The 25,000-nt window shown below is 45.3% G+C and overlaps 2 protein-coding genes across 8 annotated transcripts in view; both read left to right on the top strand.

Annotated features, from left to right (window-relative positions):
* trim101 (tripartite motif containing 101) overlaps positions 1 to 4,721 on the top strand; it is a 12,479-nt gene extending 7,758 nt beyond the window's left edge. For both annotated transcript variants that reach the window (XM_076740456.1, XM_076740457.1), the window contains 7 exons: positions 151 to 228; positions 635 to 790; positions 941 to 963; positions 1,143 to 1,267; positions 2,515 to 2,942; positions 3,047 to 3,176; positions 3,852 to 4,721. In XM_076740456.1, the coding sequence (XP_076596571.1) occupies positions 151 to 228; positions 635 to 790; positions 941 to 963; positions 1,143 to 1,267; positions 2,515 to 2,942; positions 3,047 to 3,133 (897 nt within the window). In that variant the 3' untranslated portion in view covers positions 3,134 to 3,176; positions 3,852 to 4,721. The remainder of the gene's footprint in view (positions 1 to 150; positions 229 to 634; positions 791 to 940; positions 964 to 1,142; positions 1,268 to 2,514; positions 2,943 to 3,046; positions 3,177 to 3,851) is intronic.
* Positions 4,722 to 5,526: 805 nt separating this feature from the next.
* The window catches only part of tpd52l2b (tpd52 like 2b), a 19,893-nt gene continuing 419 nt past the window's right edge, over positions 5,527 to 25,000 (top strand). Inside the window, exons 1-9 of one of the 6 annotated variants that reach the window (XM_076740264.1) lie at positions 5,527 to 5,787; positions 8,839 to 8,996; positions 9,534 to 9,682; positions 15,020 to 15,067; positions 18,486 to 18,587; positions 20,403 to 20,429; positions 21,587 to 21,628; positions 21,975 to 22,023; positions 22,306 to 25,000. The exon at positions 22,306 to 25,000 is cut by the window's right edge and continues 419 nt beyond it. In XM_076740264.1, the coding sequence (XP_076596379.1) occupies positions 5,769 to 5,787; positions 8,839 to 8,996; positions 9,534 to 9,682; positions 15,020 to 15,067; positions 18,486 to 18,587; positions 20,403 to 20,429; positions 21,587 to 21,628; positions 21,975 to 22,023; positions 22,306 to 22,392 (681 nt within the window). In that variant the 5' untranslated portion in view covers positions 5,527 to 5,768 and the 3' untranslated portion in view covers positions 22,393 to 25,000. Of the gene's footprint in view, positions 5,788 to 8,838; positions 8,997 to 9,533; positions 9,683 to 15,019; positions 15,068 to 18,485; positions 18,588 to 20,402; positions 20,430 to 21,583; positions 21,629 to 21,974; positions 22,024 to 22,305 lie in introns of all 6 variants that reach the window. The other 5 variants (XM_076740263.1, XM_076740265.1, XM_076740266.1 and 2 more) reach the window with 5 other exon arrangements.

The following is a 25,000-nucleotide window of genomic DNA, read 5'->3' as shown; positions in this document are numbered from 1 at the left end:
AGGTATTTGTTGATGAAAAGGAAAAATAAAGAAGAAGGACTTTAACTTATCTTGGACACAGTATCTACGTAGTTCATTAACAGTGTGGAATAACTGAAGATCACAGCAGGCGGTTTGTTTGTGTGCTGACCTTCATTCTGCCTCCTGCAGGTGAACTGTGACGCTCAGAAACAGAGTGTGTGTGACACGTTCGCTCGTGTGTTTTCCGTCCTGGAGGAGAGACAGAAGGTCTGATTTTGTTCTTTTCTCTGGCTTCACTCAGCCTTGATAAGTACTAATGAAATACACATAGATGCTTCAGCAGTAGTAGTCGTGTTAGTAGTAGTAGTAGTAGTAGTAGTAGTAGTAGTAGTAGTAGTAGTAGTAGTACTGGCATAGAAGTAGCAGATCTGAATAAACAACCATAAAATATGAAGAAATTTAACATAAGAGCCACTTTTCAAAGTGTGGATGGACTTTTCTTACATGCTAATATGCAATCAGTCATAAATATACGTGTGTGTACATTGTGTAGTATCTGAAAAAAAAAAAACTATATTCTGCAGTATAACAGCAGTAACATCTACAGCAGCAGTGACAGCGCTGATGCTCGTAGTTAAACTACATCATTACTGTCTTCATCGTCACATCGAAGGCGATGACGCAGCGAATCAGCTCTGAGGAGGAAGAGAAGACGGGCCACGCCCAGGCGCTGCTGCGTCGCTTTGGAGACGGCGTGGAGGCCAACAACAAGCTGGTGGAGCGAGCGGCGAGCAGCATGGAGGAGCTGGACATGGCTGCTTTTATTCAGGTGTGTAGGAAGAAGTTTGGTGTTTCGCCTCTTGTCTTCGTGATGTGTTCACCTGGTTTGTGTTTATCTTGATATGTTTCCTGAAACAATGACTTCCTGAGTCTCTAACATGATCTCTGTGTTTCTGACTCGTCTTCATCCTTCCTTTAGAGTTCAAGAGAGCTGATCACAACGTGAGTACTGTGATCAGATGTGCTGTATGTTTTCATTCTGCCATTAAAAAGGCACTTTCTCTTCTGTAGAGTCAGTAATTTGTTGATGTTGATTGTCTCTTTCATCTGTCCTTTCCTCCCCATGCCTCCTCCTCCTCCCCATGCCTCCTCCTCCTCCTCCTCCTCCTCCTCCTCCTCAGAGTGATGGCGGCGAGCGGCTCCTGTCCAGCAGAGACACTGAACCCAAGTTGCGAGAGCATGAGTCACTACAGGTTTAACTTCAGCAGGCAGGAGAGAGCTGTGAGGAGCATAGACTTCCTCAGAGGTGAGAGGGCGCCGCCTGGGAAACCCCTCACAAACTTTATTTTCACGAAACACACTTTCTGTCTGTCACATCCAGCGTTCAACGTTTCAAGCAGGCAGAAATTCTCGCCGTGCTGAAGGCTGAGCTGTAAGGCTGCCACAGGAACTAGACTGAAACCTAAACTCTGTAATTCAATCTGCTGCAGGGTTTTTTTGGATTTAAGGTCTATGAGTCCGATCCAAAAATAGTCGACGGCTGCAGCAGGTAAAGAGCGAATGAGCGAGATCTCGAAGGCCCAAGATAGATAAACATGACAGAGCTGAAGGATTTATTGATCAGTATGAATCAGTGATTGATAAACCAGACCAGAGCAAACCAGTTTGACCTTAATGGTGTCTGAAGGTTACTGGTTTGCTTACAAATACAGTCAGAGATCTAAGAACAAGCAAAAGTATTCAGGTTCTCTACTTAAATGAAAGTACTATAACCACACTGTGAAAATACTCCACTGCAAGTAGAAGTCCTGCAAAGGCTAACTTCAAAATGTACTTAAAGTACTACAGTAAGAGTACTCCTGTATCAGTAAAGAGTTCCTGTCAGTGTTTTTCTATCTGCTGTTGGTGGATTAATGTTCCTGCTGCCTCCATGTGTTTTACTGCTGTAGATGTTTGAGCTCATTGAACTTCTTTATATCCTGTTGGTGCTTTAATCTACAGCAACGCATCAGATTCTAGAAGATCATCATGTGTTTGCAGCACGGCCGTCCTGTGAGAACCACGTATCTCCAAAAAGTTAGATGAGCTCAGAAAAACAGGCTGTTTTCAGCTTTGTGATGATGATTTTCAGCTGATCCAAGAGACTTTTTAGAGAGTTTATTGAGCTGAAGAAGACATGAAGGAACTCTTCATCCTTCAGTTTAGGATGCTGGTTTCCACTGGAATCACGTTAGCAGGCTTCAGAAGAGAAGAACCGAGCGGGGTCATAGAAGAGTTTCTCTAAATATTTGACTTGTAGCATCAGATGTGTTTTCAGTAATATTCTACAATCAGCTGACCTCAGTGTTAATCTCCTGTCGTCACAGTTCTCTGACGCCTGCTGACCTGAGACCTGCTGAGGTCACTCTAATTCACTGACTTTATAAATTAAGATCTATCAAACGTAACATTTATTATCTCAAACTCTTTTAACTAAATTCCAAAATGTCTGAAAAGTCTTTCAAACGCCAATGAAAACATTCAGCATCAACAGGTTTCATCGTCTCTCTGCAGCTGTGGAAGAAGTTCCTGAAGAACCGGACGTGGAACAAGAGCCAGAAGAACCCAAAGAAGCCTCAGTCCACAACGTGGAGCCAAAACACCACCCGGAGACCTCCCTCCACAGACTGGAATCTGTTGTCAAACCAGTTAAAGAGCCAATCCCAGCTCTGGTATCCTCACCAGTGGAACCAGTACAGACAGCTGTACCAGCACCAGTTCCACCGGGTCCAGGTCTGCTGAGGGTCTCTGCAGAGCCTGCGGGGGCAGTTTTAGAGCCAGAGGCTGACGACCCAGACTTACCTGATGGAGGATGGGGTGAGATGAAGAAGGAGGAGGAGGAGGAGGAGGAGGAGGAGGAGGAGGAGGAGGGATGTGCAGCTGCTGATCCTGTTAAAGAAGGAAACATCTGTGAACATCAGGAGGGGATGAGCACACAGCAGGTACAGAAACACACCTGATTCCACATGTTACAGCTCCGGCTCACAGTCAGATTCTACTTTTCATTGTTTTCTTCATCCACCTCCGTCCCTTCCTCTTCCTCCAGGCCGTCACTCTGCTCTTCTACCTGCTGGCCTTCCTGGTCATCCTGCAGAGGGTCTGGGCTTACATCGGCTGCTTCATCTGCACATAACACCAGCAGGGGACGCATCCACCCTCACTGCTGCACAGCTCAGGTATGCACACACCTGCTGGCCCCACCAGGAAGTACTGTGGATGACTTTTATTTTGGAAAACCAGAGAATCTACAGTTCAGCTGTAAAGAATTAAGTGTTTCTTTACTGCCACTACTACTGCTGCTACTTTTCTACTACTACTTTATAGTAATATTAAAATAATAAACAATAAATCAAAAGAAATTCATAACTTTATTGAAATGTTTTTCTTATTTATTCAGTTTCGCTGCGGCACTTTCAGCATCGCTAACTCTGTCCTCTGCTGACACCTTGTGGTTGAAATGTGTAATTACAATAATTAGACCTGAACTCGAGTAAAACTAATCGACTCAAATGTGTGAGGACAAATTAACTCTCTATTATTAATTACATTAGTATTATTTTTATTCTTGTTAATGAAGTTAATTTGTTTGATTTCATTCTCACTCATCACAGCCCTTTGGCTCCATCCTACATGATAATGATCATAAACCTGCGTTGAATTGTTTGTGTTATCTTCACACACTGTTGTAAACTTGATGTAAAGCGTCACACAGAATAATCTGAAGCATGTTGAGTGTTTCTGTGTCGTCAGTCAAACCGTGTAAGACCTCAGAGAGTGAAGAAATCATTACTGAGCTTCAGTAATCTGTCAGATAAATAAATAAAACCGTCTGCTGTCCCTCTTTGCTCCAGATGGAGACTGAGACCAGAGTCCTGCTCAGACCGGTCCTCCCCTCTCCTCCTCCTCCTCCTCCTCCTCCTCTCTCACCCTCAGCGAGGCTCCTCGTCGATCCGGTTTCTGCCTCTCCTGGTTAAACTCCCTTCATGGGAAGAAATGGAGGAAACAGAGACACGCTTGGAAATGAAGTTTTTCTGTGGAGATGAAGAAAAGATGCCTTCACTCCAGACTCAGTGCTGAGACTGAAAGCAGACGCTTTAACTACGTAGTTTCAAACACATCAGCACGTCTGTGTGTGTGGACACGGCAGAGATCTGCTCTGGGCCGTCTGGCTTTGGCTCTGCTGGGCCTTTATTTTGGAAACTTAGTGAGAATTTGTTTTGTCTTAAGTGGAAGCTGCTGCCGAAGGTCTTCACACCTTTTCAAGCCTGTGATTTTAAGAGTCACCGGCAGCAGAGTAGTGATATTGCAGTGTTAAAGAGTATTAATAGAACTCTGTTTTAACAGGAAAATATGAGCTGTTTTTGTAAAAGAAGTTGCACTGGTGTCACTGCTGTATTAGCTGTAGTAGAAGATGCAGAAGTACAAGTTTTAATAGTAGGTGGAGCAGCAAAAACACAACTGCAGTACTACCAGTGGTATCAGCTGTGAGCCTGTTTGACCTGAGAAATAATAAAAGAAATCGAGTTTTCTTGTGAGAAGAGTTTCTGCTGGACCACCAGTTTGAACCGTGTTGAACTGGTGACTCTGAACGTCTCATGTGACTCTGAGTGATTTGACTCTGTGTTGAAAACTTTTAGGATTTTAGTTTGAAAGTCAGCAGATTTTTCTGAGTTTGAGCACTTTGTTTGTTTGTTTGTTTGTTTTGTGAGATGGTGCATAAGAGATGAAAATGTTTAGATGAAATAAACCTGATCCTGCTCACCTGAAGAGTGTGTGTGTGTGTGTGTGTGTGTGTGTGTGTGTGTGTGTGTGTGTGTGTGTGTGACACACAGAGGGGTCTCAACGCAAAATATTTCGACAACCCTGTGACGTCGTTTGACCACGCCGGAAGAGCATTTATCAGAACCCCATCGCGCTTTATCTATGAGGAACATCGTTTCCGGTTTAGAGGACACGCCTTTCAAATAAAAGCACGGAAAACAAAATGGGGTGAACTTCAGGCATCTGGTCATCTCAGCATTCACTGCACACTTAACGCTGAGTGCTGTAACGTGTAATTTATTGGAAAAGCAAGTTTAAATTTCAATATATAGTGATTCCATGTGAGACACACAAAATACTGCATGTTCATTGTTTACAAATACAAACAAATGCGTACATAACCTGAAACAAACTTAAAATAAAATCCCAAAATGCTTTATTTTAACACCAGCAGCTACACATCAATAAATTAAATTATGAAGCATTAACATCACATTATATTGTGTATTAATAGGAATATAACACTCTGCTTTGGATACTGTTGGTACATTTTGTTGATATTATTTTTGTACTTTTGTTAAATAACATTCTGAACACCACATTTATCTGTAAGAGAGCAAAACCATGGTATTTTGTACTTTAAGTAAAATATCTGAATACCTCCTGTAAATGTTAAGTTGGAAAGTACAAAGACATTTTTCGGTGATCTCTGAAAAATTAGTACGTATAGCCTTTATTTTGAAATTCCTCGCCGGACGCCCCTCTGTCAGTGTCGTTAGCTTCACAGAGAGTCGTGTTTAAGCTGAGCTGGCTGTTGGGCTGTTTTGGGCAGAAGTATTCAGGCTGTTCCTGTCGACGACTTTCTCTGAGTGGGAGCAGTCGCTAAAACCAGGAAGATTTCTACACAGCAAGTGGAAAGCAAACGGCGCTCGTCTGCTAACCACATTTCACACAAGTAGAGTTTAACTTTGAAGAAAAAGGAGTTGTATCTCTGTCAAATCGACGCCATGGACCCCGCCAGTCAAGGTAACGTTAATTGTTAGCTTAGCTGGCAAGTTAGCTAGCGTGTAGCTTAGCTTAGTGGCAGAAATGCGTAAACTGTTTGCTAATCAGACACTCAACCGTTTAAATAAATACAGCTACAGCCAAGTAATGAGTAACTTTATCTTTCTGTTGGTTTGTTTGTTTGGAAGTTTGATTTGTTTAGAGCTAATAAGTGTTGGTAGTTGAGCAGTCGTGAGGGCAGGACGGGCCCGCTGGTAAATGACAGGGACAGCAGCAGTAAGTGGAGAGGACAGGAAGGAGGATCGTGTTACTAATGTCACCAGTTTCCCAGCACAAGTTCATTGGATTTAACTGTCATTAATTCATTAAAGAAGTGAGCAGCGTCGTCTTCTCCGCGAGGCTCCGAGACGTTTCCCAAACCCGCCAAATCTAACGAAGCGAGCCGAACGCTTGTAAACAGAAGCACGAACGCTAGCCGAAGCTCGTGTTAGCGGGTTGTTTTGGTGGCTTCTCAAAGCACAACAACAACTTATCTTCACCTCTTATTTACCCGAATACATGTTCGTGGGTCCAGTTAGTCAACAACAACAGTTTACCAAATAAGCAGCAGCCAGATCTGCTGAGTAAGCAAGCATTGACAACAGCCGTGATGCTAGCATGCTATCAGTGCTGCTTCATCATTGTCATTGCTGACTGTATTGATAAATCCTTTCAGCATGATCAGCTGACCTGAGATCTGCCTCATGTTTACGTGGTGAAAGAATCTCAAACATCACCAGATACTGCTGCTGCTTCATCATTTCAAACCCTACCTGGCCTTGTTCACCTTTAATCAATTAGTGGTCAGCTGTTAAATTACCCACCAGCTGTTTTGATACATAAATGTGAATATTTCCTGCTTTCTTCACTTCTCTGTGACAGTACACTGAATATCTCTGCATTATGGACAAAACCAGACGTCCTTTTTGTGGAAATTGTGTCATCAGATTTAACAGAATTAAAAGGCAGCATTGAGGCTATGTGACGATAATATGATTACTGTTTAAATGAATTAAAACAACCTTACCTGAGTAAGTAAGTCTCCTCTTGTGGCAGTGGTAATTTTTCATTCGGTATCTTCATGTCATTATGACAACAGAAATCTCTTTTGAGACGTCCTAATGAGACTTCCAGGCCTGCATCCCATAGTTTTTAATAATCAGCGGCCATGTCATGTTGTATCAGGCTGCTGTGCCTCAGGATGAGCGCTGCTCTGTTAGGAAGTGATTAAGGTTGCCCGCAGTTGTCGGCCTTCGTGTGCGATGTGAAGTAGGACATGTCTGTTCAGATAAAATCCTGCTCCTGCTGTTTCCTGAACAATACTGTGAAACCTGAGAGGAGGATTTTTGGCTGAACCGGGGACATTTCCTGACTGATGCTTTGTCACATGACGATGCTTTCAGTATTTTTTAAAGTCAAAGTCCGTCCTAAAGTGATGACTTTCACTGTTATCTTTAATGTGCTTTTGCCTCTTGGGGTCCATTTTAATATGTGGTGGTGATTATTTTGTTTCTCTGTGAATAAAAAGGAGCGTAACAGTCAAGAGAAAAACCTCAAGCGATGCAAAAGCATCAACAATAGATGTCCGGTTTGGTGCAAGGACGTCTTTTAATAGAGCCGTCATTTCATCGCTGTCATTGCTCCGTCATAGAATTACTGCAAAGCCTCATTTCTGCATCCCTATCAGCAGGAAGTAGACCAGGATTCAGTGCAGCAGTGAGGTTGGGTTTCTAAGCAGGGGTGTGGCTGCGATCGCATACCTGCCTCAGTATTTACAGACCTGCTGGATCACTAGTAAACAAGCTGGGAGATGAAAATCATGACCTTAATGAGCAACTACCTTTGATTGATGGCAGCTGGACTGACTCTGGGTGTTGTCAGAGGGCATTCTGGGAAGTGTAGGAAATCACTTGCTGTGCGGGAAATGACAACGAGACAACTGAAGAATATCTGAGATTGAAGGTTTCCTGTCAATCCAAATGATTTCTTGTCGTCGTCCCCTTTTCTGCTCGCTGTCCCTTTTTAACCTCGCTGCTGTCAGGATCAGTTTACCTTGATGGCAGAGCCGTCATATCTGTGTGGATGTTATTGCTCACACGTCTGCAGATAATGCTAATCTTAGTCTTTTGCAACACTGTTGTGTGTTTTTCTTGCTGTTGTCTGATGTGTTGTCCAAGCCAGTGTGCGGTCATTCGTGTTGAGAGAGATGCTGCACTCATTCAGGGAAAAATGGCAAACTCAGAACTTCTTTCATGCTCAGGATTTCAGCATAAGAGGCTGAGAGTGAATGAAGTCAGTGAGGCTGAAGTAACAGCTCTGCACTGCTGAACGTCGCCTGGTCTCTGGTATGGAAGTGGGTGTGTTCGTGAGCAATGCGAGGTGTGAGTTTACCTTTCGTAATAGGTTTGCCCACTGAATAAACACTGTTTGAATGTTGGACTCCAAGAGCATAAAATCTATTTTTACGCAGTGTTTCAGGCTCCAGATTGTTTTCTCCGTGTCTTGTTGTGCTTCATGTCAGCTCCGACTGTGCCAAGCTCCTGTAGCTGCCAAATTACGATGGAGTCCTCAGGTGAATGACGCAAGATGAGCTCACTTTCACAGAAATGCTGATAGTGGTGTATTTGTGCTGTCAGTTGTCTCTGGGTGAACTGAAGCAAAGCTGTTCTCTCTTAACTGTTTCTTCCACCTTTGGCTGTTTCTGGTTGGCTGTATCGCGGCGTTCCTGTTTACAGGAAGTGACACGTTTAACGGTTCTCACAGAGACGGTCTGAAGTTACTCTCCCAGAGTGCACATCACCTCCTGCCTCTGCTAATTGCCACTTTGCCTTCCTGTCGGATATCTCCAGCTGGCAGCAGTAGCCTTTTCCTGGCCTCGGTGTCTGAGTGTGAAACAGATACGCAGAGACGGATACACAGAGTAAACCGCTCTTCACTCATTTCACCTGATCTAATTGTGTATTCTCCATTTCACTCCTTTAACTCCTTATCTCCTTCCCTTTATCACCTCTTCCCTTCTCTCTGCCTCTCCAGATATCAACCTGAACTCTCCTAACAAGGGTCTTGTGGTGGATCATTCAGACAGCCTGTCCGACGTGCCGGTGGAGGGAGCGGTGGGGAACTCGACCAACCCTCTCCCGCTCGGCCTGACGGAGGAGGAGGCTGAGGAGCTGCGCACCGAGCTCACCAAGGTACGACCCAGGCGCCCAAAATCACCACGTTTGCATGTAACTGTAGGCTGCAGTGTGCGGCGCTGTCAGAGCTCCTTTAAGCTTTTATTAGCAATGTTTTGACACAGCACAACTTATCTCCGACCTGGGCTGGGTTGAAATTCCTGACTTACACAGGGGGACTTCAAATTGTTTAAAAAGTGCTGAAACATCAATGATTGTTCACAGCATTCACTGATTTCAACTTCACAAATGCCAAGATTGGATTAATTTCCTCTGTTTCTGTGTCCTGTAAGTTTAATCACAACCTTTTCAGTCATTTCATGTCTCCCAGATGGATTTTCTTCTGTTGTATCAGTGTGAAATGTACACATATGGCTGCTGAATGGGCTGAGCAAGCCTTTTAAAGTTGTCACTGATAACTGAAATACCGGCTAATGACCCATTTAAATCCACTTTTGGAAGTCGTGGAGGAGCAGAGCTGTAGTCAGACAGAGCACCACGGATAAAACGAAAGCTCCAGACTTCAGTCTTCATGGTGGGTCTGTGGTGTTTCAGGTGGAGGAGGAGATCAACACCCTGCGTCAGGTTCTGTCAGCCAAAGAGAAACACGCCGCAGAGCTGAAGAGGAAGCTCGGCCTCAACCCGCTCAACGAATTCAAGCAGAACCTGACCAAGAGCTGGCAAGACGTACAGACCTCCAACGCGTATGTATTTTATCATTTCGACACAACAGATGAGACAGAAATACACACGAGGGCCGATCACATACTGAAACATCGCGCTGCCATTTAGCTCTACGGTGAAGTTTCCATCAGCTCTGCAACGATTTTTCATTCTCTATTTTATCAAACAATACAGAGAACCACCCTGTATGCACTCATTGAATAATAACTTGGCAGCAGTCACCCATCCAGTTTGGTTTTAAGAGGTAAGATGAGATTAGACGTGCAGAAATCACAAACTCCTAAAATACATCAGCTGCATTTTTAGAACAAAAGTTTCCCCAGATGAGCGGTCGGCTGAGATGACCCTCCAATCAGCTCCTCCTGCAGAGTTCTCTCATTTTAACTGCTTCATCACAAAATGACTCATGGTCATCCCGAGGTGACGCACCGAGCTTCTCAAGTCTGTAGAACATCTTCTGCAGAGGTTTATGTTACACGGGGTGACTGCAGGCCTTCAAACAGATCAAACAGAGGCAGCGACTTCAGCGCAGGTGAAGACTTGATGATCATGTTTTTAAAGTTACTGATCGTTAATCAAACTCGTCACTGTCAGGTCATTTGTTAACCTGCAGTTTTTCACCTCATGGTGACGCTCTTCAGACACAGCAGCTGCTCTCAGTGGAATGAAATTTAAGGCTTTAACGTCATCTGAAATGGTCAGATACGATGAACCGAGCGGCTGTGGGGGCTGACCTCAGCAGGAGGTGTTCAGAGGTGAGCTGAGTATCTGTCACAGTCGTTTTATGCAGCTGTTGTCGCTGGAGGACACGAGTGTTGTTCCAGCAGGCAGACGAACAGAAGAGAGCGATAATCCTCCAACGTCAGATCAGATCTGAGACTAAAGCTTCAGTCCCTGCTGAAGCTCCTCAGCGTAACGCCTTCATGTCTCTGTTTCCAGCTATGTGAGAACCACTGAGAAACTGGGCGAGTGGAATGAGAGCGTGACCAGTTTGGATCTGTGAGTCCATGCACTGTTTGCTGCTCGCTCGCCGGTGATGTCTGCTGTGTTTGCTCTCTCACGCTCTGACTCGGACTCACTCAGACACTCCCCGTCCTTCTAACCATGTTTGAGAACACTTGCATTTCCACAGTTGGTGTTGAACTCTGTTTGGTGGACAAACATTCGTCTGTGGTCTGTTTGTTCTTTTGCCCGTCTTTGGACTGATTCATGACAACACTGGACTTAAGCTCAGCTGCATCCCTGTAATGATGTCTTGAGTGCATTTTGGTGATGGATTTGCTGGTTTTGCAGTGTCTCTGACTGTTCAGGGTCTGAGGAACCTGCTTTGATTTGGGATCACTCTCCTGCTGCCTTCAGGGGACTTGTAGCACTGAAGTGAGATTTGATGTGAGTTACATAACTGATTCACCTGAATCTGTTTGTCCACTGTGGCCTCTGACTCACCTGACAGTTTTTAAGGTGGTGCTGCAGGTTTGGTGAGTTTGAGACGTTGCAGGATTTCTTTAACGGTGGGAAGTGGGAGGGCAGGACTAATGTATGGTATTTGGATTGCAACCGATCTGTCACTGCTCCCTGTGCTCGTGCACATCATCCTCAGTTTATTTTTATCCTTTATCTTTTAGCTTTCGTTCTGCCTCCCTCCTGCTGGTACCATCCCTCCATACTTCCTCTCACAGAGGTCAGCTGTCCTCTCTTCCTCCACCCAGAAGTGATGACACACATCTTCCTCTGCACTTCCTCTCCAAATCAGCATTCTTCTGTATTTTAAGCTTTCTCAGACGCTTCCTCCCTTCTTTCATTACCAAAAGCTGACACTGAGCCTGTTTGAGTTTGCTGCAGAAAGGATGTTTTCTTAGAGGGAGATGAAGGCAGGAGTCGAGGATGTGATCTGAGAAGTCTGGAAACGTTTGAGATGTTGAAGTGGAAAACGTGTACGAACCCTGTGTTTAGCTGGTCTGACAGCCTGTTAGCACAGCTACAGCAGTCATCAACAAAGACTTTTATTGTGTTGTTTGTTAAACTGGATGTGCCAAATTGAACATTTGTGTGTCGGAAATCCAGCTCCATTAAGCCAAACTCTGGTAATGGTTGGCCATTACGTAATGAATCCAGCCTGAGGCCTGATTGCCTAATTAAGATCAATGGGCACTCTGTGGAAAAACAGAAGTGATGTAATGATATAATAAGCAGTGATCAGCTGATGATCTGGTCAGTGAGGGAAGCAGTGACTTGCAGCCATTAATAATTAGCCATGTTCATGGATTATGGGCCCCTGGGCACGGACGAGGCCCCCAGCCTCACTTGTTAAATCTTCCCTCTCATTAGTAATAGGGCTTCTCATATTGGTCGATTTGTGCAGTTTTGCAGTTTTCATGTGAACCAGTTTGCACCCAGTAAACAAATCAGCTTCATAAGCGGTGTGCGTGGCTGCCGTGCGTCTGACCTTTTAGAAAGTCTTAGCCTAAAGTTTCAACAGGAGCTGATTTGAGGTGATCTCTCCTCCTGCTCAAAGAATCCAAGAAGCAAGAAGAACATGAAATCAGTGAGTTTCTGCCCGTTTCCACCAAGCTGCTGCTGTGAAGTCTGAAGCTAATGGAATTTTCCATGTGGCTGCTCCTGAAATGAAGTGGACTGGCAGGCTCGCTCGGACAGTTCGCCTCTCCTGACGGGGCGACGCCGCTCTTGACTTTCACACATTCACAAACGGCGGCAGGTGCGCTGGTCGTGGTTTGTTCGACGTTGGCGCGCAGAAATAGACCAACATGGCGGCTCACGCATACATCTCACGCCTCTGACTTTGATTTCTGGTCCTGTGTTTGTCCACACAGACAGAATGAATGTGGATCACTGCACATCGTTACACGGAAAGGCAGAAACACAAGCAGGCAGGCCTACACACACACACACACACACACACACACACACACACACACACACACACACACACACACACACATGCAGAAAAACAAGACCACAATGCCAAGTACAGTACAGGAAGAGTGTGTTTGCAAGTCTCACACACACACACACACACACACACACACTCACACACTCAGATGTGTGCGCCCTGGTCGTGCCTGGCGACCAGACGGGCAGTTCAGACTTGCTGCTGCAGGAACGAGTGGGAGGAGAGGAAAGGAATGTGAGAGAGAGAGATGGGGGGAGGAGGGGAAGAAAAAGAGACGGCGTTTTGCTGAGTCACATGACCAGCGAGAGAGAGCGAGGTTACGAGGTGCACAGAGCCGAGCTGATCCAAACAAAGGAATAAGTGGGTTATGAATTATGAATAAGTTGGCGGCACAAAGACTCGGAGCGGGTTGCCATGAACACTGGAGTGGGTGGAGGGAGTCGTCGGGCGGTTGAACTCATTTTTCGGCTGCGTGAAGTGTGTTTTCATGAGCACGACAGTCAAAATCAAACAGAATGAAAATCTCACCGCCCTCCCTGCAGACATACTGACCTCTGAGTTCAGTCTCTGCAGTGTGAGGCCAATCAGCGCCTGATTTATCAGAGTAAGTCCTTTCAAGACGAAAATCTGTGACACACAAACATGGAATATAAAGGAGGCCAATGATTGTGTCGTGTGCTGTGAAGCGAACGCGGCGGTTCACACTGAAGTGTTGTGTGGACGCAGTGCAGGCTGACAGGGCTGCTCTGTGCTGTACAGTACGCTGCTTTGTGTGGACGGACATCAGGGCGTGGACGCCGGCCTCGTCCGGAGCAGAGCCGTCTCCTGTTACTGTAACGGCATTGAACCAGGCTGAAAAATGTCCCCCTGCTATCCATGCATGTATCAGCTCCGTCTCCTGCTCACTCCTATAGGTTGTGTGCAGTCACATGATGTTAAATTCAGCTGAACGATGAATGAGTGGTACTCGATAAAAGCTCCTCGTGGGTTCTTGGTTTGATCGATCTGAACGATGGTAAACGAAGCAGAACAGTGTGTCACACAGCTTCCTGTGCAGAAAATCACTTCCTGCCCTCCATCTGCACTTCACACCACAACAAAAGAGCGACGTGACACCATACGCAAACAACCTATTGAAGCCTGCTGGAGCGTTAATGATTAATCGATTGAAAGAAAAGCAGTCACCAGCTGTTTTGATGATTGATTGATTGCTTGTATTTTTCAAGCTAAAATGTCAAAAATGTGCGGTTCCGGCTTGTTAAAGACATGCTGCTTTTCTTTGTCATTTAGCATCATAAATGAGGAATATTTGGATTTTGGACTGTTAGTTTAACAAAAGAAGAGAAGCATTTTTCACTGTTTTCTCATCTAATTATTATGAAATGAATCAGCAGATTAAGCGATTATGAAAATAATTCTCAGCTGCAGCTCTAAAGCCTGCGCCTGGTTCAAGCATGCGTGTCCTGTGTTTTTCACTCTTCATGTCACGTCACTGTCAGACTTTCAATTTGAAGACGGTTCAGTGGTTTCGAACAAATTCACGCTGCAGTGTGTCACTCTCTGACTGCCTGCACGTCAGCTGAAACGTGTAATTTTACATCTCTGGAATGAGAGTGAACCACCGTCCTATAGCAGGATTTACTCCTATCAATACTGCAGCTGTCATGTGTCTGCAGTCACCTAAACAAACAGGTAGCATCTCAGGTGTTTGCTCTGCTGTGTCTCATGACCGCCTGTGTTCAGAGGATCAAAGCCTCCACCAGATGAATGCAGAGTCAGATCATGTGTTTTCCGTGCTTCCTTATCGGCTCTGCTATTGTTCTCGTCAACACACTTCCTCTCTTTGTGCTTTTTAAAGTGTTTCAGCCTGTTTTGGCTCTGATCATGAACAGTGTGTGCTGCCTGGTGTTTGCTGTCTGAGCGTCTGTTTTCCACACTGAAGCATCGACTCTCTCCGCTCCACTAACAGTGTCGTGTTGCCGTCGCAGCTTCCTGTAGGAGTTAACACACAATCAGCTGAACACCATCAGAAGGATGTGCAGGGAAACCTGCCATCAGGAAGTGTTGGTATTTAGATCACAGCCGAATTAATAAACTAAAATACTGCAAGGTTGCTGCGAAGCTGATTCCATTCCAGCAGATAGACAGATCCACAGGTAGTTAAAGAGTGTGGACGGGTTGTTTCACACTCATGTTGTCTTCATAAACCAGAGTTATTCTGCTGTTTCTCGTCATTTTATTGTGGTTCATGTCCAATATTCTTCAGCACCAAACAGTTCTCTTCAAGTTTAAGTTATTTGTCTTCTTCCCTTTGAAATAATCTGCAGTTTGTCCCATGATGATTTCTGGGGGAAAGTGTTTGCCTGTATGACTCCTGAACTGACCTGTACTGATCTGTGAGTGTGTGTCTCTTCCCTGTGTCACTGTCCTGCTGTTGTGTCTTCAGATATCTGTCTGCCTCAGCCACTTGGGATGACATTGCCCACTCTGAAGCGTGAGTTGACCCTTTCTCTTTTGTGTTCTTGTTTTGTTTTTGTAGATGAGTTAAGGTTTCTTTACGTTTGGTTTTCTTTTTGGGGACCTTTTCTTCTTTTGTTGTTGTTGTTGTTGACCTTCCATCGTTTTCCTCCTTTTGCTGCTGTGATGGTGAAGATGTTGGTGTGTTTCTGTCTTTTTTTGGTTCTTAGTGGCTGTTGAATTGGGGAACATTTTTCACCCAAACGTCCCTTTAAAGACAAAGTTGTACGATTTGAACAGCACGGTTAAAAAGATGAAACCGCACACGCTCCAGCAAGTGGCCCTCCAGTGTGGAAGGGCAGCCACGTTAATGGACGCGGTTGTGTGCATTGGCTCTCACCCACATCAGCTTATCTCCAAAATTATATTTGCTCGGTTCCTGTGAACCATCTGCCCAAGGTGTGTGTGTGTGTGTGTGTGTGTGTGTGTGTGTGTGTGTGTGTGTGTGTGTGTGTGTGTGTGTGTGTGTCTGTGTGTGTGTGTGTGTGTGTCTGTGTGTGTGTCTGTGTGTGTCTGTGTGTGTGTGTGTGTGTGTCTGTGTGTGTGTCTGTGTGTGTGCGCGCGTGCGTGCGTCCATGTCCCCCATTCCTGTTGTTCCCAGCGCTCCGCTTCCCTGAAGGTTCCACCTTTAGAGGAATACACTCACTGATACGGCATGTGGTGTCTTTGTTTGTTATGCACGTTGTAAAAATACCAGTTATTCCACACAGCCGGAGAACAGACACACGCCTAATTCATCAGTTTCAGCGGAGATAAAACTGAAAAGCCTGCATACCAGTTCATCTCCTGCTGTTTGTTTCCTCACAACACTGCAGCCTGATAGCAGACAGGTGCTGGCGTTAGCTACCCAGCATGCAGGGACAGACTCACACAGTAGAGTCAGCACACTGATCGGTCGACCGCTGTGGGTTCACTGCTTGTAGCCAGAAATAATGCACCATCAACAAACACGGACCAGCTGTACCGTCATTGCACAGTGTACAAGTACTGAGACAACCAAGGGCAGTTAGCATGTAACCACAGGACAGCCAGAGCTAGCCGTAGCCACCTGAAGACAGGTGGAGACACCTGGACTCACCGCCGTCCTGTGAACTGTGTGTATTAAAGTAATCAGGTCACAGTGTACAGGACTGTCGTGAGCTCTGCTCTCTGTTTCCTTTAGACTGAAAATGAACTTTGTTCACAAAGTAGAATTTTTAGACGTCATACTAAAACAAAAATTCAAATGAATGGCATTAATAAGATTTACCTCAAGCCCTCCTTTCACTATTCTAACACAGTGGCAGCAAAGTTACACCTTCAGCTGCTGCAGGTCAGAGTTTCAGCTGGTGTTGTGCTCTTGAGCAACCAGAAGCTTTCCTGTTTTGGCAGCCTGGACGGAGCTTTACCCCCTAAAATCTCAGAATTTAGTTTCTGCCATGAAAGATTTGGGATCAGTGCCTGGAACCAGGTCAGACACGAGTAAACAGGAGCTGCTATACCTGCATGGTGAGCTCTATGTGCTTCACCTTAAACAGTATTTGACAGCAGCCCGCTCAGGTTTATGACCCAACCCCACACCTGGCCAGGTACAGCTCCCACAGTTCAAACCACTGTGTGGAAACACTGAAAGCTTGCATTCAGTAAGGAGCTGAACATTATGATCAGGAGTTGTTGTTATACTTAATAAAAATCTAAGAATCAGTTTATGAGAACTTGGTCTGAGGTGCGTTTCCATGAATCATGTCCTGGCTGTTTGAGCTGTCGCTGTGGTCGGAGATAACGGCCCAAAGATGGGCTGAAACTGTGGGATCCAAACCAGGAGGGGCTGCGTCTGATAGGTTATACACCTTTCCTCTGTGTGCAGAGATTGGCAGCTGGTTACAGGTGAGAGAGGAGTAAAAGGTTTGAACCTCAAGCTTTTATTTTTTTCTTTGATAAAGAAATACTTTTCGTTTGTACAACACTGATTGTGTTTCAGGAGAGACCGTCCCCGTTTGAAGTATTACTGCTCCTCGCCTTTATGACGGCCTTTAGACGTGTTCGGCCGACGTGTGCGTTAAATCTCTTCTGTGCATGCAGCCTTATTTCAGGTGTAGGACGTCAGGGAGGCTGATGAAGGTGCTGGTACGCTTCAGATTAGCGTCGGACCTTAAGCTCCTCCCCCTACACCTTTCTTAAGTCAGAACTGGAAGGTGTGGAAGAATTTTTAAAATGTTTTGATGTGACGTTTGCACCCACTGAAGGCTGTGATTGGCCAGCTGTGTGGAGGTGAGAGAGGATCTCTGTAGATCTCTTTTATTCACTCTTCACATGATAACGTCATGTGCAGCACCATGAATGCCTCTGAGGAGAAAGTGTGTGATGTTATCTGCAGCTCGTCGCTTGTTTGAGCTGTGTGTGTGTGTGTGTGTGTGTGTGTGTGTGTGTGTGTGTGTGTGTGTGTGTGTGTGTGTGTGTGTGTGTGTTGGAGCTGAACCCTCAGCGGACCTCTTCTGGGGGCTGAGTCACCCGGCCTTCCTCCTTCCTCTCAGACTTGGGCTATCTGTTGTGTTTTAATAGGTCATCTCACTGAATTAACATGTTTAACACATATAACACGTTGTCATCATTGCATTTCAGAGTGTGCATGAAGAAACACTGTTTATAATGCTTGTATACGAGCGCACCCGAGCAGATGGTTGTTGGCTTCAGTGTTTCCCATCATGCATCTCTTCTGTTGCACTGACATAAGCAGGCTGCACCATCCCAGGCCCTGATGATGCTTTTCTCTGTGCTCCTGTATTTTTGGGGTGTTTCAGGAAAATCATCTGTCCTGTTGGCTGAACCTGACTAACTCTTGGATACAGGAGATGCTAAAGAAACTGAATCTCTCTTCTGTTTTCATACACGCTCGCTCGCCGTGGCCTGAACTCCTGCCATGTCTGCCTGTATTTCTGTGTGAATACTAACCATCGGGGTGGTGAACACTGCTCTTCTTTATTTGTGTGACGGAGCAGGAACTTAAATCACTGTTAGCTTTTGTGTTTTGCTGTGGTCTCATGGTCCGGTCTAATTTACCTCCTGTCTTTTTTACCCTCCCTCCCCTCTCCTCTTCTCCCCTCTCCTCCCCTCTCCTCTCCCATCCATCTGCCTTGTTTTTCGCTCCATCCATTTTTATGTTTCTGCTTCTGTCCTTTTCTTTCCTCCATCATCCTCCTCCCATCTCTTTCATGGCCCCTGCTGTCCCTTCTCTTTCTTGTCCCTCCTTTTTCTCCATCCCACATCTTCTTTTCATTCCACTCCAACCATCTCTCCTCTGTCCTCCTTTCTTTTCTCCATTGTTCTCTTACCATTTTCCTGTTCCCACCTTTCCTCTCTCCCTCCATTCTTCCATCCATCCATCCCACCTCCTCCTCCTCCTCTTCTCTCTGCAGATACAAGAAGACTCAGGAGACTCTTTCCCAGGCGGGACAGAAGACCAGTGCAGCTCTCACCACAGTGGGCACGGTCATCAGCAGGAAGCTGGGCGACATGAGGTATGACGCCGCCGAGCCAGAACGGCCGACGCTCTGGCTCGGCTACAAGAAGGAACGGGCAGAGCGGACAGTGTCAAAACAAAATGAAGTATGGTCTTTCAGATTTCCGATTACAGCCACTAGCACAGACGCTTCCTTAATCAGTAGCTACTGGATAAGATACACCGGGTGACACCGGTAACGCAGGATGTGCTTTACGACGTGCCTCCATTACCGGTGGTGAGATGGAGAACAGCTGAGCCGTAAATGCAGCTGTCTCCAGGCAGCCGGATCCTCCACAGTCACAGCAGGTCAAGGCTCATAATCAGGCTGCTTGTTCTTCTAAACATACTCATCATCAGTCTGAATATTTGGTTCGTGTGACACTGTCCACTGCGCTCTTCTTCATGTAGTCCTGAATTCGTCTCATCCAGCTGACCAGTGATCAGCTGCTATGCCCCCTCTCTCCTCTCACCCTCAGTCCTGGTGCTGTAGATGATGTGCAGAGCTGACTAACAGACCTTAGAGTCCAGTAAAGTAGTTTATTCAACAGCTTACCGGCTCGTTTTACAGCTCCAGGGGTGGTTCACCGTGATTTAAGTTGTTTTCCATCTATATTAAGTAAAGGTGTGAGTAGTTTGTCTTTTAGAGATGTACATCTTTTAGCATCCAGACATCATTAAAGGTCAGGTCTGTTGCAATTAACCTAACCTTACCCCGAACCCTCAAAAGCCCAGATGCTAAATTTGAATTTGAGCCCGTTGAATATTCTTTATTGAATCTAGCTTCCACAAAGTGTCCACAACGACAAATAATACACCTTAAAAACGCACTGCATCAATGACCTCAAGCATCCTTAGTTCGTTAGGTCTGCTTTCACGTCGTTGGACCCCCCTGTAATGTAGATATCTTCATCACCCTGGAATCACTCTCTGAGTTGTGCTCATTTTGCTTCACACTGTACCGACTCTGAGAGAGTCCCTCAGGTCAGACATGAAGGACCAAACATAAGAAAGCAATAACAACGAGAAAGAGTAAGAGGACATGGTTAAAGGGACAAAGCAGCAGTTCACCAAGTGTGATTGAGGGGTGAGAGAGAGAACGTGTACCAGTGGAAACATAATTAGACTCTACGAAGATGCACTAACTCCTGACTTCACATCTAACCCGTCTCCACTCCGTCTTATTGACTCACACGCCCGTCGTGTGTGTGTGTGTGTGTGTGTGTGTGTGTGTGTGTGTGTGTGTGTGTGTGTGTGTGTGTGTGTGTGTGTGTGTGTGTGTGTGTGTGTGTGTGTTCATTCTCAGTGTTTATCCCTGCATGTTGCATGTCCTCCGTTCATTCGTCCGCAGTGTTTCCTGCGCAGCTGAAAGTCAAACACTGACATGATTTTAGTTCTTGTACTAAATGTCCATATTTTGCTCCTCGCTACAGTTTTGAGTGCAGGTTGTGTTGCTAACACGTGACCTCTGGATTATTAAGCAAAGGAAATGTTCACATATTGGCCTTTTCCCCTCAGAGGCAGAGGGTCTTTATTCGGGACAGGCTTATGTTAAAGCATTGTCCTCGTTAGCCTGTTGTTTTGATTAATTCTGTGTAATATCCATTTCCATTACACCAATTCCACCATTACAACAACTAAGAACAAAGTCATGTTCGTCCATCAGTTGCGCAGCGAGCTCATCCCTGCTTTGTTCCCCCCGTCCTCCTGATCCCCTGCTGATGTCATTGCTGTGTCTCCTGGGTTTGTCCTGGTTTGTGTCCTGATGCTGCTGCTCGTGGCTCACTCCTTCTCTCCTTCTTGTTTTTAATCGCTGCCTTGGTTTGACCTGCAGAGCTCTACCTTTCTCTAATTCCTTTAGGTAAGACGGACACGTCCTGTTAGAACAACCAAGAGTTCGGTCACACGGTCGCGTGGCCTCAAATGTGTTGAACAGAAAACATGTAACTCCTCTCAGAGGTTTAGCTCTGCCCTTTTTGCTGTTGATACTTCTGCCATTTTTAGTCTGAACCTCCTCTTATTATTTTATTCCCCAGCACGTAGATAATCAGCATGCTGTCCTTTGCTGTTTTTAATTTTTGTCTTTAATTACTAAATTAAACCCGCTGTTCTTTGAAAGAATTGTTTATTTCCTGACACTTAAACCAAGTTCGCTTTTGAGTGAAATCTGCTGAGTCACCCAAAACAGGAAGAGGACCCTGTTTGTAAGATTGTTTTGACGCTTTATTTTATGGTAATCCTGTCATCTCTGTATTTCTTGGTAATTCCTGAAAGAAGCGTAATCTGTAGTCTGAGACAGTTAATGGAGTCGTTCACAAGAAGCTGTTGGATTTCAAGAAGAATTTGCCTGATTTGACCTGAAGAAAAGAATCATTAACGATTAATTTTTGGAAGTGTTTGTGTATGTTGAATTATATATGATGATTATATGTTTGCCCATAAACAAATGCACATGTTTGTGCATTCAGCTGACCTGCTGTGCACTAACTGACAGACTCTTCAGGTATATCGACTGAATTCTGCCTCTGTATCAATAGAATTAGTCCCAAATTAAATAATCAGAGTGAGAATACTTTACTGGTTCCTGGCGGGAAATGGGACATAAGTTGGGGTTTTGACCCCCGTAACGAGGAGAGGCAGACATCAGTTCATTTCTAGTCATTTAGAGGAAGCTACGGGATCCATAAAATAAAGTGTTTCCAACATTCTTCATAAAGTTTTGAGATTTTTCCAAGGACACAAAAGATGTCAGATTGTAATTTGAAGAGAAATCAGCTCCAGCATGGTCGTGGTCCTGTGTTTCCTGTGCTTCTACAGAGCTACAACTGTTGATGTGACGCAGTGATCTACTGTTTAAAAGTGAAAATGAAGGGATAACTAATAACTATCAGCAGCACTTTAACTCGTGTATCTGCACTGTAATATCTGTAATACTGCATTATTGTGTGTGTGTGTCTCACACTGCTTGCTTTCTAACACTTTCACTTCTGTCTCTTCTCTTTAACGCTTTCAAAGTAGCAACTATTCCATTCGCCACTCGATAAGTATGCCGGCCATGAGGTAAAGTAACACTCAGACCTGCATCAATGCTGCTTTCACTGTCTCTGTGAACGCGTTACCTTTACCTGCGTTACTCTCTGTATGTTCATCTTCTAGTTTACTTTGAGCCTGTGGGCTGAACAGGTTTCGTACAGTGTTAGTGTGGATGCAAAGCTCTGCTACACTTTCAGAAATACAAACATTTAAGTGCTTTTTAATTGTTTTAATTGTCAGTTTTCTTAGTCTCCATTCTTTGCTGTCACCAGCTGGAGCTTCCAGCTGATGTGTCTTTTTCGTGACTGTGCTGTCATTGCCTGTGATGTTAGCGTGATTTTTGTGAATGTAACATCATGTCTCTGTTCTGCAGGAACTCTGCCACCTTCAAGTCATTTGAGGATAAAATGGGGAACCTGAAGGTGAGCAGACAGCAGTGTGTAATGTACAGATGCACCTGAAGGCCACAGTGTGACTGATCCTCTTTAAATACCGTTTGTTCGTCCGTGTCATTGGAGGACTCAGTGTTTCTGTGTCGTGGCGGCTGCTGACCCACAGTAACCCCCAAACCTCACGTTACCTCTCTCTCTCTCCCTCTCCCTCTCTCTCTCTCTCCCTCTCCCTCTCTCTCCCTCTCTCTCTCTCTCTCTCTCCCTCTCCCTCTCCCTCTCCCTCTCTCTCTCTCTCTCTCTCTCTCTCTCCAGTATAAGGTCGTTGGCCCCAAAGGGAACGGGGAGGCCGTCAGCTCCCCCACCGACACCACCCCTACTCAGGAGAATCCACCTTTCTGAATGCGTCCCTCCGCCTCCTCCTCTTCCTCCTCCTCGCTGCCACCTCCCTCACGACCTGAGACTGTACTGTTATCACCTCACATCGCAGAATCAGCCCTGACCTTTGACCCTCCACCTCACCGACTCGCCACCGCTCACTTTGTCCCATGGGGTCTGTAAAGTCCGACAGGCGGAGGCGACGGACTCGTGGCTTTGAGGTGGGACGAGCTTCCCCCGCCGGTCCCATCGCTGCTGGTCCCACGAGCTCCACTCCTCTGCCTCTGTGGAGGAGAAGGAAAATGTTTTGTTGATGTCTAAACCTGAATAATTTACAGACCTTACTTTGTTACATCTCCACCTCCTGCCTCCCCCTCCTCCCCAGTTACACCCACCTCCCTCCGTTAGTCCTCATTAGTTGGAACTCTTGTCTCCTGCAGTCCTCAGACACCTTTTTTAAACAGGTTGTTACTGTTTCAGCAAATCACTACGGCTATGAAGGCATTATAAGATGTCACATTTGGTTCTGGGTTCGCGGTTTCTTAAAGATGCTGCTGCAGTCATCACAAGGTAACCCTGCAGGAACCAGGATGTCTGCAGACTGAGGGTGGAGGAGCGTTTTACGGGCACAGGCAAGATGGTGCTTCATGTGCTACTCACACTCACTACGTCTGTCTTCTGGTTTCTGTCTGCTGTCGTGTCCTTAAATCCTCAGTATCTCCACCTTCTGCTTCCAGCTCTGCCGTTGCAGCGGTGTGAACGACACTCACAGGTTAGACCGGGGGTGGGGGGTGGCGGGGGGGTCAGGATCCAGCACATCTCACCCTTCTTAGACCCACCACTGCTACATGCATGTGCATATCTCATCTCAGTTGTACCATACCGACCAATCAGAGACGACCGGTCTCGTGTAACTCCCTAAAAACACCCCAGGATGTAAAAACAGAAAAAACCTTAAATCATTTTGTATTAAAACTATTTTACACTGCTTTGCATAATGTTTTTACATAACTTTTATCAATATGTATAAATATATATGAATAAATATATTGTCACTGCTGCTGCCGAATGGTAGTAATCAGTTTGGAGGTTTAAGAAAAAGATGGGGGAGGCTCAACAAACGAACACTGTGGGTCAGTTTCACAGAGACGAGTTTCTGTCTGTCAGGAGTTTTTCTGCTTGCAGCACATTCGTGATCCTAAAATGTTCCCGTGTTTGTGAAACTGGCTCATCGGTGAGTTTAAAACCGATCAAACCACGGCAAGAAGAACACGATCGAGCTGGTTTCATGTGACAAACTGGACACGGATTTGATCTCAGAAGCTGCCGTTTGCCTCTGAGGGGGTGAAAAAAGACGTGAAACCGCTCTGACTGTGCTTTTCTTTCCATCCTGGTTCGACTGCTGATCTCTTCCTGTTGTTCGCACACAGAACTCAGTGTGAGACGATGCTTTGCTGTGTACACTACCTGGTGAATGTCAACGCTTCTCTATCGGCCTTACTCACTTTGAAAGGGTCACCTGTTCGTATGATTTAGCTGGTAGAAAAGAAATAGTTTGTTTTCCTTTGTGTTTGTTTATTAAGTTGTACAGACCGGTTTGATTGAAGGAAGGCGAGTCAGCATTAAATATTTAGGCTCCAACAAACTGCAGAATGTGTCATGAAAACGTCTCGCTGCCAACGACCCCTTAATGCACACCTGAACACACAAATTCACTCTTGTTAACACACTAAATGCTACTTACACACACACACACGCTGCATGAGGCCAAACTAAAGGTTTTGTGGCCCTCGCTGTGCACCATAGCAAACACACAGCCATGAAACAGCAGCTCCTACAGACACAGTGAAGCACCGTCACTTTTATTTCTCTTCTTTCCTGTGTTAAACTTGCTGATACGAGGGCAACGTGGCCTCCGTGGTTTGACAAAATGTGACTGTTGGTGACGTTTCCCAGCCAAAAACACACTCAAACTGTTGGTCAATCTCGAGGCGCTGACGGTGTTTGCCAAAAATCTTTCTCAACTACACAGAGGTGCTCTTGTGTCCCGTCTCGCACTGTCACGGTGGTTTATTGAGGCGGTGAAAACAGTAAACGGGCTGTTTGATAACCTTTAATATTTTGGATTGTTGAATGATTTATGCCAAAACTTCCCAAAAAGGTTTAAACTTGCTTTTAGACCAACAGAAGGGCAGAAAATGTAAAGACCAGATGGAACAGAAACATCTCTAGATGAGTTGGGCTCCAGTGAACAAACACGAGATGAGACTTCCCATCAAACTGCTTCAGAAGTGCTGCCGGTGTATCATAACGTGTATTTCCTTGTTTTGTTTGTGTTTGTGTTGATTTTTTTGGTAGTTAATATATTCCTGTTAGGTGAGTTGTTTTGTTTTCTTTTGGCTTTCCGTCTGTTCGGAGAGGTGGACTTCAGAGAAGATTTCTTATTTGTACACATGATTTGCCATCAGTTAAAACAAGTTGCCAATATTTAAATATCTGTTACATCTTTCTCTCTTTCCGCCTCTGAATCTGAGTCTCTGACTTTCTGCTTCGCCAAGTTAAAAAACGCAGACGCACACGAGCAGAGGACACTCATCTCAAGTCATTTGTTTCAGAATTGACTCCTGAAGTT

Source organism: Chaetodon auriga, chromosome 10 (assembly GCF_051107435.1).
Source record: "Chaetodon auriga isolate fChaAug3 chromosome 10, fChaAug3.hap1, whole genome shotgun sequence".
NCBI classification, from domain to species: domain Eukaryota; kingdom Metazoa; phylum Chordata; class Actinopteri; order Chaetodontiformes; family Chaetodontidae; genus Chaetodon; species Chaetodon auriga.
This window is presented reverse-complemented; position numbering and strand designations above follow the sequence as displayed.